The following is a 14,573-nucleotide window of genomic DNA, read 5'->3' as shown; positions in this document are numbered from 1 at the left end:
AAGAGAATGGCAAGTGGCACGCTGATTGGTTTATTGCACATTATGCCCAAAACACACCCGTGATTATGACGAGACTTAATACATGCTTTTGCTTGCACTTTTCCCGTCGTTGCGATAGCAAAGACACACGGACTTGCCCTAAATCAAGATGCGCAGTGCGTGATTGATGGCTCGCCTAAGATCGCTAAAATAGGGCCCATTGTTTCACGTTTTGACACAATAGAAATGATTAAGCCTTCAATCTTGCTGCCATTGTAAACTCTTCTTGTTTTAGCTAACAGATGAATATTTATAGAATTTATAGTAAGCATGAGATAATATCACATCATAAAGATCATATAGATAATTACTGTGCTACTGTACTATATACTACACTACCCCTCCAGTTGAATTATTCCTGAATAATAATGTAACAGGAGGGGTGTAGGTCTAGAAATTCCACCAGTTCTATGGAGCAGTTCAAGGTTTAAGCCTGCACATCAGTCACTACATTTGCTTCATTGCCTGTGGTTCTAAAGCAATACCATTTAGCATATAGTGCACAAAAGTAGGTGAAAAAAAACATTCTTCTAATCTTGGATTCCTCTAAGCACTGAGCTCTTCTCCGGTTTTACTGCGTTAATTAGTGCAACCTTACAACCAGCACTAGATGACTAAAGGCACCTTGTCCCAACTTTTATTAGCATACAGTAGCCATATAATCTGGGAACTCACAGCGCTCATAAATCTCACGCCACAAAATCAGTTTAGTTTCTGGGGTCAAGCAAATGACTTTGTGCTCTAAACACTACTTGGTAAGTCCAATTCTGCTATCCAAAACACCTCCCATTCTGCTGTGTGTGCACAATAAAAGAACCAATATCCAATGATTAAAAAGATTATTTATACTATGGAAAATTGACTCGATCTGTTGGATTCTCTCATAAAATTTTAATTTTTGCATTTACCCTCTCGTTTCCACCGTGGAGGAATCAGTTAGAATTCTCCAAAGGGCATTTCAAAGGCATACTGCTGAAGCATACTAAGCCGATAACCTCTGAGTTCTAATTTCCGATGTGTGTTTTGGCCTTAGTGAAAACTTTACAATGTAATTTAAAAAACCTTATCAGGCTATATGGGCTTTTGTGATCTGGTCTTAGAGATGAGTTCAGATGGGAGAAAAAGCACGATAGCAAGCAAGCACAAGCAAATTTCACCTTCCAATTGAATATGTAAGCACCTGTGGTTCTGTGTGACACTGCCTTCAGTTAAAACAGAGGGGAAGGTCTCTGACAGGAAGCCAAAAAGCCTTTGCCTTTTATCTCTAAGCTCATTAATATTTTCATACAACAGTAATCAAAGCTACATCCAAAAACATCTGACGTTTCCACATTTTGCCTGAAGAAAAGACAAAGCACACTGTCCTATGCAGCTCTAATGCAGCTCAGTGCTGAAACCACCACATGCACCAAGACAATATTGATCTGATCTGTCCATTTGGCAGAAATATGAGATTTTGGGAGAGAAAGGGCAATGCTCATTTCATGAGTCAACTTGCCCAATAATCACTGGACGGCCAGGTTTGTGGACACATGCCCATCTTGCCTGTCCAATGTTTCATCTTAAATCAAGAATATTAATGAAGAGGTTAATATTGACAATGCTTTTCTACATAATACATGCTATGTGTACTAATAAGAAACTTTGGACATACAGTGACCATGCGATATACACTATATGGACAAAAGTATTGGGATCCCTGCTCAAATCAAGGGTATTAAAAAGAGTTTATCCTTTTTACTGTCCAGAGACTGTCCACTTCCTATTACATGTTAAAGCATTACAGTAAAGATCTGATTGTATTCAGCTAGGTCAGTATCTCCCAACCCACATTAGGCATGGCATTAGGCATGGTGCCAATAGGTTCATGTTTATCTGTTCCAGAGAGTCCTATTCTATTGGCAGTATGTCTCTACAGAGACTAGACAGGCTGTGCGTGTGTGCATTCGCACATCTGTGTCAGCAATGGGTGCAATTTTTAAGGAGCTGAAAGCATTCAGTAGTAGGGGTGTCCACAAACATTTAGACATGTGCCTGTGTACGCATCACATAAACACGTTACTATATTCCTTACAAGTCTTTGCGACTACTTGCAGATAAGTGTATTATAAGTAAGAAATTTCAGACACTTACCTTTTACAATTAACTGAATGAGTTTTGGCCGTGGATTGCGTTCACTTTGTATCGAGCAGGTATACAAGCCTTCGTCCGTTACATCCACTTTCTGTATTTGTAGGCTGTATTCATGTTTATCCCCCATATTTGAAACGATGGAAACACGAGGATCCACTGACCATTTGTCATTCCCTGCGAATATTATACTGGAACGGTTCAACCATGCTCCTTTTGAGATCCCATCCAACAAGTAGCACCTGAAAGCCCAAAAGACAGACACTTAAAACGCAGGTACATTTCAGGTAAGCATTTGGTACAAAAAAAAAAAGACAAAAAAAAACCCCCTAAAAATTCATCTAAATACTTATGCAGGTGTATCAGGGTCTCTATTTACTATTCAGAAGCTACATCAATTTCTATTCTATACTAATTTATTTAATCAGAAAAAAGCCTTCAGATAACACAGTTGTTGTTATTTGGGAAATGTTAAAAATACATTATGGTTGGTTTAATGCATCATAAATTCAACACATACATTTCATTGTAGCTCAGAGCTCAACAAAGCACTGCTTTCCAAGCAGCATTTAATGCTAAAATATTCAAGATGCCTAAGAAATCACCAGTGAGACATTAACTTATTAAACATTAGGAAAATGCCAAGTACAAGACCTGTGACAAGATGATGGTTACCATGGAGACATCGTAAATCTGACCAATCATCTCAAATACACAACATATTATGCTAGTCCAATTAGCATCAGGCAGAAAATGTTTCATATGACTGATTTCAGTTCATTCGCACCATCACTTCTACACACTGTTAATACACTGTTGCCACTTACTGGATATTTATTGACTTGAAGTAACAAAAACATAACATAACTAACAAAAACATACTTTATTACAGTCATTGTAAAATAAAAATATTATCAAGGTGGTTTCAAAATCAGGTACTTGTATACTGATTAGGAAACACTATAGTAGCCCATTTAAACCCTGAAATTCTGTTTTGTTTTGGCTCTCTACTTTAAAACATTTGACTTGATAAAATAAAGTTCAAGAGGTCAAAACTTGCTCAGCATGTCAGGGTTCATTTGAGGCTGTTCACTATGTTTATATCGGTAAACCACACAGGAATCACAGTTGATTTTATATAGATTTCACAGGAACTTAAATAACTTCAAAAACACTGTTATATTTAATTGCTTGTTGCAAATCCTTTTCAACCAATGACCTCCTGAAATCGATGAACCCTAGACATCACCAGATGCTGGGTCTCTTTCCTGATCATGCTCTGGCAGGCCTGTAATACAGCTATTTCCAGTTCTTGCTTGTTTTCTGGGTTTTTTGCCTCCAGTCTTGTCTTCAGAAATGCGTGCTCAATAGGATTCAGGTCAGTGATTGACTTGGCTTGTGAAGAACATTCCACTTTTTGGCTGTAAAAAACTCAGAGTTAAGATGCTCCTGCTGTTGTCGGCATTCACATCAATAAAGACAAATGAGCCAGTTTCGCTGGCAGCCATACATGCCCATATCACCAAGTTTCACAGCTGAGATAGGATGCTTGGACGAGTGGTTCTACTTTTCTCCAGCACTTTCCTCATTCTGTCAGTCTGGTATAGGTTAATCTTCATCTTATCTAGACATAAGACTTAATCCAAGAACTCTGTAGTCTGACCTTTCTACTCTTGAAGCCTGAGAGGGATTTGCGGCTAGTGTTAAACCCTCTGAGGTCATGCTATTGTACTCTCTTCTCTATGATAGCAGTCTTTCACATATATGCCCACAACCAAGATAGTGTTTGTGATCTATTGAACAGTTTCTGATGACTGAACGTATTCTTTGGCCATTCACTACTGTGGTTTTCCACAGAAGACCCATGTAGTTTGCTGTCTCCAAGTCTCGTTTAATAAACAACTGAGCAGCCAACAGTGCAATTATCTACTGTCTGCAAAAATGGGAGGAATGTAAATCTATCATTTAATATGGGTGCACTGATATAGGAATGGTGGGCAAATATTAATACACTTCATGTACACATTATATTGATACATAAACAAATAAAAAATGTGGAAACAGTTTGTAATAGTTAGTGTATTGGTATCGGCGCTGATGCTGGAAGCTTACTGACGGCTTTTTTTTATTTTTTACATTGAACATTTTTGTTTGCATACTTTTTTATAACACCAAATGTTTAAACAACCAGTAAAAGCCAGTCATAAATACATATTACCATTAAACAGACATTTAGTTGAGTTTAAGTAGCTTGTTTAAAGGCCAGACACTGAAGTTTAGTACCTTCTTACATAGAGACGTGTACTTGAATGTAAAATTGCTGCATGGACACTTTCTGTTTCTAAAGTGGCATTGAAATATGAATTTTAAACAAAATTAAAAAGCTGTTTGGTGAAGCTTAGCAAGACTCTGCTTCCCTACTTGCATGTGTTTCTGCATTGTGGCCATATTATTGTCAAAGCTCTGAAACTTTTCAAATATGCGGTTCCTCAACCAGTAAATACTGTTCTTTCAAGCTTATTGTATCTTATTTGGGATAAGAATAAGAGTTTTTAAGTCAGAGTTGGTATGGGTATGGGTACTCATATCGGCAGATACTTGAAAATCTGGTACTGGTATCGGTATTGAAAAGAAAACAATTGTATCGATGCATCCCGAGTTTATGTGTGCAGTAAAATAAAGAAACCGATCCACATCTCCTAAATGTTCTGCTTTTCTGGAATACAAAAAAAAAAAGCCATAAAATATACATTTTGAAATATGAGTGTAATACCTATCCATCTATATAATGACGTTATGTAATAACTAAAAGTTAAGGAGAAGGACCACGCCCAAACTCCCATAAGCTCAAAGCCCCCCAGAACTCAAGCCCAAATTTCTCAAGTTCTCCTTCCTTGCCTCACCCAAGCAAGTGTGGTCTATACTTTGCAAATCTAAATTTATCCTAAATATCTAAATCTATCCCACGCTGGTATTTTTATTAAGAGAAATTATCTGCTGACACCAATGTAGTTCCAAATATCATTATCTATCCATAGTTAATATCTGTGAAACTGCACTAAAAGTTCATAGTCACTGTTTCCTTTCAGCACCAATGAGCTCAAACACAAAGCCTAAGTACCACAATTGCGCTGAAAGTCTTACGGACTGCAACTGTAAATCGAAATGCTTGAAGTTCTTCACAGATGACCTGGAGCTTGGCAGTCTCATGAATATTTGTGCTCCTGCCAGTTGGCAGGTTTTACCCACACTGGCTCGTACTTATCAACCTTCTACAGTAAGCGAGCTGCTCTAGGATCAGTTCCTGTATTTAACACAGCACTGAATAGGATTACGTAGGCGGATGAGGCCTGATGTTAGATCAGTGTTCAGTGTAGACCTTAATAAACATGGGCCACTGTGTGCTACAGATGGGGGCTAATGTGAGTTAGCAGTTTAAATATGTACAATCTGAGCATAGCTACCCATTGCTGACACACTCCAAGGCGCTAACATGGCAGGGGGCCACATCTGCTCCTTGCAGACTCTCCACTGGCATCCCACAAGGCTCTGTGTTTGGTCCTCTTCCTTTCTCACTCTAGATCCTCTCATGGGTTCTCTTACCACTGCTATGCTGATGACACTCAACTCATCCTTATTTCCCCCACGTTATGACACCTAGGTTTTAACTGGAATCTTGGCATGTCTCACTGACGTCTCGCCATGGATGGCAGCCCATCATCTGAAACTCAGCCACAGAGAGACTGAGCTGCTGTACATCCCTGGAACTACATGTCTTCACCACCATCTTGCTGTCTCTTTTAAGAACAAAGATCAAAACCATACCAAGATCCCTCAAGATATGCATGGAAGACAAGCATCCGATTTTTTGCTGTCCTAGCACCTAAATCTGGGGTTACACTCCCCTGATTTTGGCCCTGTTTTTAAATCTGGCTGAGGCTGTGTTGGTTGGCTCTAGTCTGCAGATTCTTTTCAGGACCAGTGTATTTTTTAGTTGTATGCAAAACCTTTGCAAATTCTCTGGAAATGAACAACCCAGCTGTTATTTAAGTATTATGCCAATAATTACAAATTACTTTTATTTATTTTTTTATTTTTACTGACAAATACTATATTATTTATGCAGTATTCTTCTGCTTTCTTTAATTACAATCAAATGTATGTATAATTCCAAGAATTATCTGTAACTGTAATTAAACATGTAGACAGTAATACAAAGGTTTTCCATATTAACATTTTCTAAAACATTTTTCTTAAATTATTAAACAGTTTTATGATAAATTTTATCCAGTTTTATATTTATGTATACACTGTAAAAAATGGTCAAATAACTGTCAGAAATTCAGTGGAAAAAGTCCTGAATTATTACAAACAAACACTTTCAATACAGTGATGGCACAAAAAAATCTGCAGCAAAATACACATCTTTCTCATTGGCAATCTATTTGCATAAAGGGCATGACCTCCAGTTACTGACACTCACGGTAGAGTTGGGCAATATGACAATATTTTATTGGATCATGATACATGTTGTTATCGTGATAAAAATAAGCTGAATAATAAACACTAATCAGCTGCAGGTTTCATTGCTAACAGTGTTAATCAGATGAAGAGCAGCAGATGTTGAATAGTAGTGTATAAGAATCTGTCACTACTGATGTTTTTAGTCTGTAATTTACATAAATATTGTGATATAGTATTTCTACCATAACACCCAGCCCTAACTCATCATCAACCTACCTTCTATTAGATGTGCTTGTATGTTTTATGTAATGGGAGACTGCCTGGCCTCTGTGTTGTAGGATGTAAGAGCAAGTTACCTTTTTTATTGTTGCTGAGTGTGACAGTGTGCTGGCTGTGTGCCAGTGTTCACTCTCATGCTACCAGAGAATCATTCTGTCACTGCAGAACGTTTAGCACTGCCACTGTATTTAAAATTCAGGAAAGATCTGTAAAAAGAGACTTTGCAGAAACTTGAATGAACATTCTTTATATGAATTTGAGTGAGGGTATTTTACTTTAATTTAAAGTTGCTGTCCGTCATTTAACCTTTTTTTCGGCTATGCAGTCTTTTTAGAATCTGCTACAACTTTACTTTAAGTCGCGCAGTGTACCCAAGACTTAAGTGGTGGAACGACCTTCCCCTGGCTGTCTTCCAACACAGAATAAAGGAGAGTAGTTTAATTAGTACTTATGTTGCAGTTCCTTAAGTTAGTATGTTCAGTATATCCATACTGACATTTGTTTTGGCAGCATCTAAGCTTAAGGTGGGTTCTAGCCTGTACAAACAAGAAACAGTGAAGCCCTCTGGATAAGAGTGTCTGCTAAATGCCGTAAATATATATATAAATGTAAATATATGGTATATATGTCTACACTGTTTTCTCAGAGGGGAACCATATTGGGATGAACACATGTTGTATTGTATTCTCCATTGGTTCTCCAGATTTACCCGTTAGTCTGAGAAACCCAGCCTCCTTCAGTTTATTACTTTTAAAGACATAAAACATCAAGTTCTTCTGAACAAATGAAAGCTGTAATCGCCAAGAGACCCAAGACAATTATTTGACAATGGTTATTCTCACAATGATTCGTCTCTGCCAGAGAAATAATGCAGCAAACATTACAAGATCCAAGCAATACTGCAATCTTAAATGGATGTTGTTTATTTTTCTGTCTATGAAACGTTACGCTATGGCCTGCTTCAATTTGCCTCTCCTTCCAGTCATAACAGACGCACTTACGGGAAGATCTTACAAACTACAAGAATCTTAAGTTTGCTAATAAGACTAACCCTGATAGTTCCGAACTTTTATCGTAGTCAAAACAACTTCTCTGGCACTGATCGAACAAAGCTTGAAACAGATTATAGTCATCTCTCATATGGATGAGCAAACAAAGCAGTGTTCAACGCTGCCAGCTCAGGGCTGCCAGCTCAGTCAGTACAGTCACATGGACTGGAAATCTGATTTGGCTCATAAAACTTTACCCAACACTTCAAGCCAAATTTCTGCCTCTGACAACAAGCCCAGTAGCTTAGTGATTAAACCAAAGGCTGAGATGCACAATAGGCATGACAAAAAATAAAAAAAAACTTCAACAACAAGGCAGAGATCGGAACAGAATACACCACACATTTGGATGGGAAAAAACAGTGCTATTACAATACTGTCAAAGTCTGAGATGCACAAAAGATGAATTCATCAGTAATTAAAATAAACACACATCACACGTCCTTCCCATTGTAAGGAACATACTGTACAGTGCTTGGCCAAACTTGCTGTATTGCTATTCCAGTATTGGTGACGGCCGTAAAGCTGTAATAGACGTGCAAACCAGTGACGCAGTCATACAACGCCCTCTTTATGCTCCCAAATGTTCGAGATGATGACGTGCCTGCGTTCCAGAGAGAGCTTATGACGCACAAAAACTAAAAACCTGTTTGATAAAAACTCCTCGGTTTCTCTTAATTAACTGGACGGTCACTGACTTCATTAGCATTTGCTCTTTCGCTGACAAGCCTCTTTGAGGAGCTGAGAAAAAAAAAAAAACAACAACAGAAAAGCCACAGAATTCGTATAATTGTCTGATGGTAAACGACTTCGGCACACAAGTGAGGTTTGACGCCATGCTTACACCAAACTGCTGTTTGAACCGTTTGCGCTCTGTGGGGTTTGCAGCCTGAACTACTGAGAGAAATCACAGCAATCAAGGCATGCCTGATACTGCTTTGAATTTCCCTTAATCATCTTTATTCATCGCCTCAGAGCTTTGCCCTCAGAACCTCATCAAGGCAAGCCTCTCCATATCCAGGGTGGGCTTTTTCATCTGCATTCCCTTTAGATACCCAGTAGGTGGGGAGCTTCCCATGGTGTAACAGGAGGTTAAATTAATTGTTTCAATGACCCTAGGGAACATATTTAGATGCTTCTTTTGCAAATTAAACACAGTCATTAAATAGGTATTTAGCTATTCATCTAAAACAAGACAAATGCCATAGAAAATTGTTTCTTTGGATTAAAAAACTAAATATGGCAAAACAGGTTGTTCACAGTAATACAATAGAAAAAACCAATCAGTTCTTTAAATAACTTTTTAATTAACTGTTTTTTAATGGAAACAAAAGTGATATGTCTACGCTATCCAATGCTCCTTCTATTCTTAAGACTGCTGGACTGGTTTGTAACGTAGGGAGAAAAAGTAGTGCACATGCGGGGCTCCTGTCAAGCCTCAAAAATGCTTAAAGCTAATTACAGTATGGCACCAAAGAGATCCAGATTGTGTTTCTGTTATGCAGACTGATTTTTGCATTTGGTAGTGAGCCATAATTATTATAGCTAGAAGGACATCACTTTGTTTGACCTAGATAGTTTTTTTCTTTTTTTTTCAGTTAAATGATTCAGTAAAAACTAAATATGTTCCCTGGCAACGATATCCACCAAGCACAGTTCAGAATACTTGGCCTGTACTGAACAGATGGTGGTCAGTGGCTAAAGAGGTTTTCTTATGAACCAGACAAAACAGGAATGCTAACACGAGGAACCAGTACCACATGCTTCAGATGGTTTGTATTTATGAAAACAAGGGCTATAACAGGCCTTAATTTAAAGGGCCCATATCATGGAAAAGGCTTTGTCTTTCTTATTAAGAATCTGGTGTATCATATAAAGATATCTATAAAGTAATAGTATAAGTATAACATTCAGACGGGAGTGCAAAAACAGCCCGTTTACAACACACCAGCCTACTCCAGTTTAGCTCCGACCATTCACTGTGAAGCTATGAGGAGTGTTTCAGCCCAGGCCGCTTCTTGAATGAGGTACAATATAGGGCAGCCAATCAGAACAGACGTCATATCTGTATATCAGTGTTAAAGGAGCATTACTTGAGAATTGGCCTGAGGAGGATGGGTTCCCCTTTTGAGTCTTGGTTCCTCTCAAGGTTTCTTCCTCTCGACCAGAGGGAGTTTTTCCTTGCCACTGTTGCCACTAGCTTGGTGGCTTGGCCCCGGACCTGTGTAAAGCTGCTTTGTGACAACATTTGTTGTGAAAAGCGCTTTATAAATAAAACTGAAATTGAATTGAACGCCATAAATACAAATAAAAGAAGCAAGTGGACTCACAAATATGTTAAATGTGGTTTTGCAGTGTTATGCATTCTTGTGAGCGGCGTTGTGCAACTCCACTAAAGTTACATAGTGCAATGGCTAGAATGCAGAGCCCTTATACAAGTGGAGCCTCAAAATGATGCTGAAGCTGATGAAGCTGCTCTTTTAAATGTAAAGCTGCTACATAATGTTGCTTTAAAGGCACAACAATAGCAACAAAATAGCCTGTTTAAAGGATAAAAAAGGCTAAAAAGTGCTAAAATAATTGATGTTCTTGGTATATAAACCTAGGGATGTCCTGATCCGATCGAGTGGCTGATCCAGGCATATCTGAATAGATCAGGGATCTGCTGTTTTATTTCGAATCCAGTTTGATTCTTTGTTTTAACCACAGCGTTCAGATGGTAGAAACCCACGTCCTTTTGCTCAGGGAGGTGAGTCAGACTGGATTATAAAATATTAAACAATATAAAACAGTCCTTTTAAGAAAGGACTAACTAAACTAAATAAATCAGTCCAGAATGTCTCAAACAAGACTTAAAATTTGTTTATTTCAGGGTTAATCAGCAGCTCATCCTTCCTAAACTGTGTGATTGTACTATTTATACATGGATCAAATCGGTTTCAGCTGATCCTCAGCATTAAGAGACTCGAATCAGTTCACGGGGCAAAATAACCTGATCGGGACAACCCTAGATAGACAAATGTCATAAGTGGATGTGAGGGAAATAAAATCAAATGTAAAAAGAAAATGATGACATGGGCCTGTTGTGCTGAAAAAATATTGAAAAAACATATCCATCAGCCAACCCTCGCGTTTTATGACACTCTTATATATAACCTTATGAATATACAGAGTGCCTCAATATATTGGTTTTCTACAGGCTAAAAAGATGAGTGCTGTCTCATGACAGTCACAATTACTAAATCCCAATTCACAAGTGTAAGTCTTTATGACACTGAATATATGGGGGTCTATTAAAAAATCGTCTGTTTTCTGTATTCTTAAGTATTCTGGAGAGGCAGTTAGTTGGCACCTCTTTATCACAGTACTCTCTAGACCAGAGGTGGCAAACATAGGACTGGCAGTGCTGGAACTGGCCCGATAAAGGTTCTAATCCAGCCGGCCAAATAACTTCAGAGTCCATGTTCTCAAAAGCGACTGTTTAATTAAGTTCAACTTCTTAATCAAGAAATCCACTCTCCCTAAAATGCACTGCCGCTGACCTGCAGACAGAGTTCAATTCAGTGGCAGGACCAATCGGTTTTGTTTCCTATAATACTGCTCTATGTAGTGATCTGGAGTTTCATAGTGGACAGTGAAAAGGGCAGAGGTCCGGACACAGCTTCTATTTTAGCAGGAGGTGAGACAAACAGACAGACAAACAGACAGACAGACAGACAGGCAAACTCAGTGGCAAAACTAGATCAGAATCTCAATTTTACCTGAAAACAAGACAACTGAGTCAAACCCCGCAGCAGCACCTATCAGAATCTCTCATTTAGATAGGGGGCGGGACAACCAAGTCAAACCCTGCAGCAGCACCAATCAGCATCTCTAATTTATCTCAAATCTCTAATTAAGCACCAATCAGAATCTCTAATTCAGATAGGGGGCGAGACAATGGTGTCAAACCACGCAGCAGCACCAATCAGAATCTTTCATTTAGATAGGGGGCGGGACAACCGAGTCACACCCTGCAGCAACACCAATCAGAATCTCTAATTTAGATTAAGGCGGGACAACCGAGTCAAACCCTGTAGTAGCACCAATCAGAATCTCTCATTTAAAAAGGAGGCGGGGAACAGAGTCAAACACCAAGCTGTACTAATCAGAATCTCTAATTTAGATTGGAGGCGGGGCAACCGAGTCAAACGCCGAGTCAAATTTAGATCAGTGTTGCTGCGGCGTTTGACTCGGTTGTCCCGCCTCCAATCTAAATTAGAGATTCTGATTAGTGCAGCTTGGTGTTTGACTCTGGTCCCCGCCCCCTTTCAAAATGAGAGATTCTCATTGAGTGTTAGTGAGTCAAACTCAGAGGCAGAAGCAGTCAGAATCCCCATGTTCTTCTCGGCCTGTGGGTGTGCAGCGGTGTTACCCAATCAGCAGCGAGAGGCAGAGCAGGCGATGGATGCGTTTATCCCAGACAAAACGTAGCAAAACCCATATTTAAATACAAACGGTGATCCCCAACACTCTGCCGCGTACAACAGAACTGTATTAGAGTCCATTGTGTGCTCTCACACCCATCGGGCGAGAGAAAAATGTGGATTTTCAGCAAAACGTGTAAATCAACCAGGAAACCGTAGCAAACAGGTGCGCGAGCCCCAGCTGGAGTTCTGACTCTGAGAGAGAACTGCCTCAACTGCCTCACTAATCCGCTAAATGCGTCTACTGTGATGCACTAAAGTTTCTGTAAATAACTGAACGTCCGTCACACTGCTGCCTTACTAAGACAGGACCTGAGGTTCTCCAGAGATGTTAGCTAGAACAGTTAGAACACTGAACACGCACATCGTTCCTGACCAGGTTTCTTACTAAAGCTCTGACTGAGGCTCTGCATGTAGAGTTGTCTTTTATCAGTAAGCAGAAAGAGCAAAAGCAGTGGGGGAAAGGCCATTCTGAAGTGCTCCACCCTGCTTGACCTGTTAGTTTTACTGTAAATTAGTGTAAAAACCTGATTAACACGGTCAGCTTTGTTGCAGTGAAAAGAGAGGAACTTGCTGGAATAGGCCTCATCCGTTTCTCCTGCTAGCACTGCTAGATTTGTACACATTATAGTGGTGGGCCAGCTCAAGCGCAATTTAATGACTGAATTTGATTTATAATTGTACAGCTCTGGAAAAAAAATGAGTAAAAAAAACTACATATATGGAAGACATTTTATTCCAGACATTTCATCAAAGAAAGCTGAGTTACCTGAGTTTGCAGACTGGTTGGGTATGAATGGCATAGAGTCGCCCAACAGCAGTGTGAAAGACTAGTGGAGAGCCAGCCAAGACGTGAGAGCTGTGACTGGCAGTCGAGGTTATTTCACCATAGTCATTTCTGAATGCTCTCAAAGTTCAAATATTAGTCCTGTGTTGTTTATGTTTCAATAATAACTTATTTGCATTATAATTATTATAATCATTTCTTTGCATTATTTGAGCAGTTGTTTTTGAGAATTTGTCACAGTGGAAAATAGCAATATTTTAATTTGGAATTTAGTATGGTTTATGAAATACAACGCAAATGTTAATTTCCATAAACACGTTACCTATACATAGTAAAACCAGAGAAACTGATAATGTAGGGTGGTCTCTTAATTTTGTCCAGAGCTATATTTAGCCAGAAGATCCTGATGACACCAGATCTCCGTATCTCCAGAATTCAAATTCAGTTCGGTGTTGGTCCTGGATTTTTGGTCAAGGGGCTGGAAATTGGATTCAGGGTCCGAAGTTGGAAGACCACCAGATTAGTTAAATGTCTTCAAAAATCTGTCTGCAAACTAGAATCTTTGGTAGATTAAAAAATTGCTGTGTCAGGTCTTTTCTCTTATGTAAAGGCAGCAATAATGAAGTAAAGCCTACCTCCAGAATCCATCTCAACATCTCAGCATTAAGCCTGTGAACTGCTGAATGCTGAGAACTGCAAATTAAGGAAGCATGCTATTAGCTATGCTGTTGAAATGATTTTAATAGAAAGTGACACTGTCTCCAGTTTTAGCCTTACCTGTGATAACGTAAGTGACGATACATGGCTTGAATAGAACTGTTTTTGGTGATGTGCCGTGTAGCGATTCAGTGAGATTCTGTGAAATCACTGTTCGTTGATATCCAAAGAAAAATGAAAGACATTCATTTGGTACGGAGTTAAACAAAATGTAAAATATTTAGGTTCCAAGATCTAGCTTAGGTTAAAATAGTTTGCCTCTGCCTTTAACCCATCCATGCAGGGTCTTGCTCAAGGGCTCTGCGGTGGCAGCTTGCCATGCCCGGGTATCCAACCAACAACCCTGTCATCAGAGCCCAGAGCTCTAATTGCTGGGTCACCACTGCCCCCATACAAACACTGCACCACTTAAGCTGCTCATGTTTGGGAACTGTTTAGGAATGGCAAAATGTCCAGACATCTGCCAGGCATTTGCTATGTGGTCACTAGTGTTGGCAAGTGGTTGCTATGGTGCTGCTACATGGCTGGCATGATGATGTAGATCTACGTAGATGCTAGATGGGTGCTATGGCCTTGCAATGGAGCTGCTTAGAGGTTGCTAGATGGGTGCTATATTGATGCTAAGTGGTTTGCTCTCCGGCA

At 39.3% G+C, this 14,573-nt stretch overlaps 1 protein-coding gene across 3 annotated transcripts in view; it reads right to left on the bottom strand.

The window, feature by feature from the left end:
- negr1 (neuronal growth regulator 1) overlaps window positions 1-14,573 on the bottom strand; it is a 163,825-nt gene that overhangs the window by 111,665 nt on the left and 37,587 nt on the right. For all 3 annotated transcript variants that reach the window (XM_072684373.1, XM_072684374.1, XM_072684375.1), the window contains exon 2: window positions 2,173-2,411. In XM_072684373.1, the coding sequence (XP_072540474.1) occupies window positions 2,173-2,411 (239 nt within the window). The remainder of the gene's footprint in view (window positions 1-2,172; window positions 2,412-14,573) is intronic.

Source organism: Salminus brasiliensis, chromosome 7, assembly GCF_030463535.1.
Source record: "Salminus brasiliensis chromosome 7, fSalBra1.hap2, whole genome shotgun sequence".
NCBI classification, from domain to species: Eukaryota; Metazoa; Chordata; class Actinopteri; order Characiformes; family Bryconidae; genus Salminus; species Salminus brasiliensis.
This window is presented reverse-complemented; position numbering and strand designations above follow the sequence as displayed.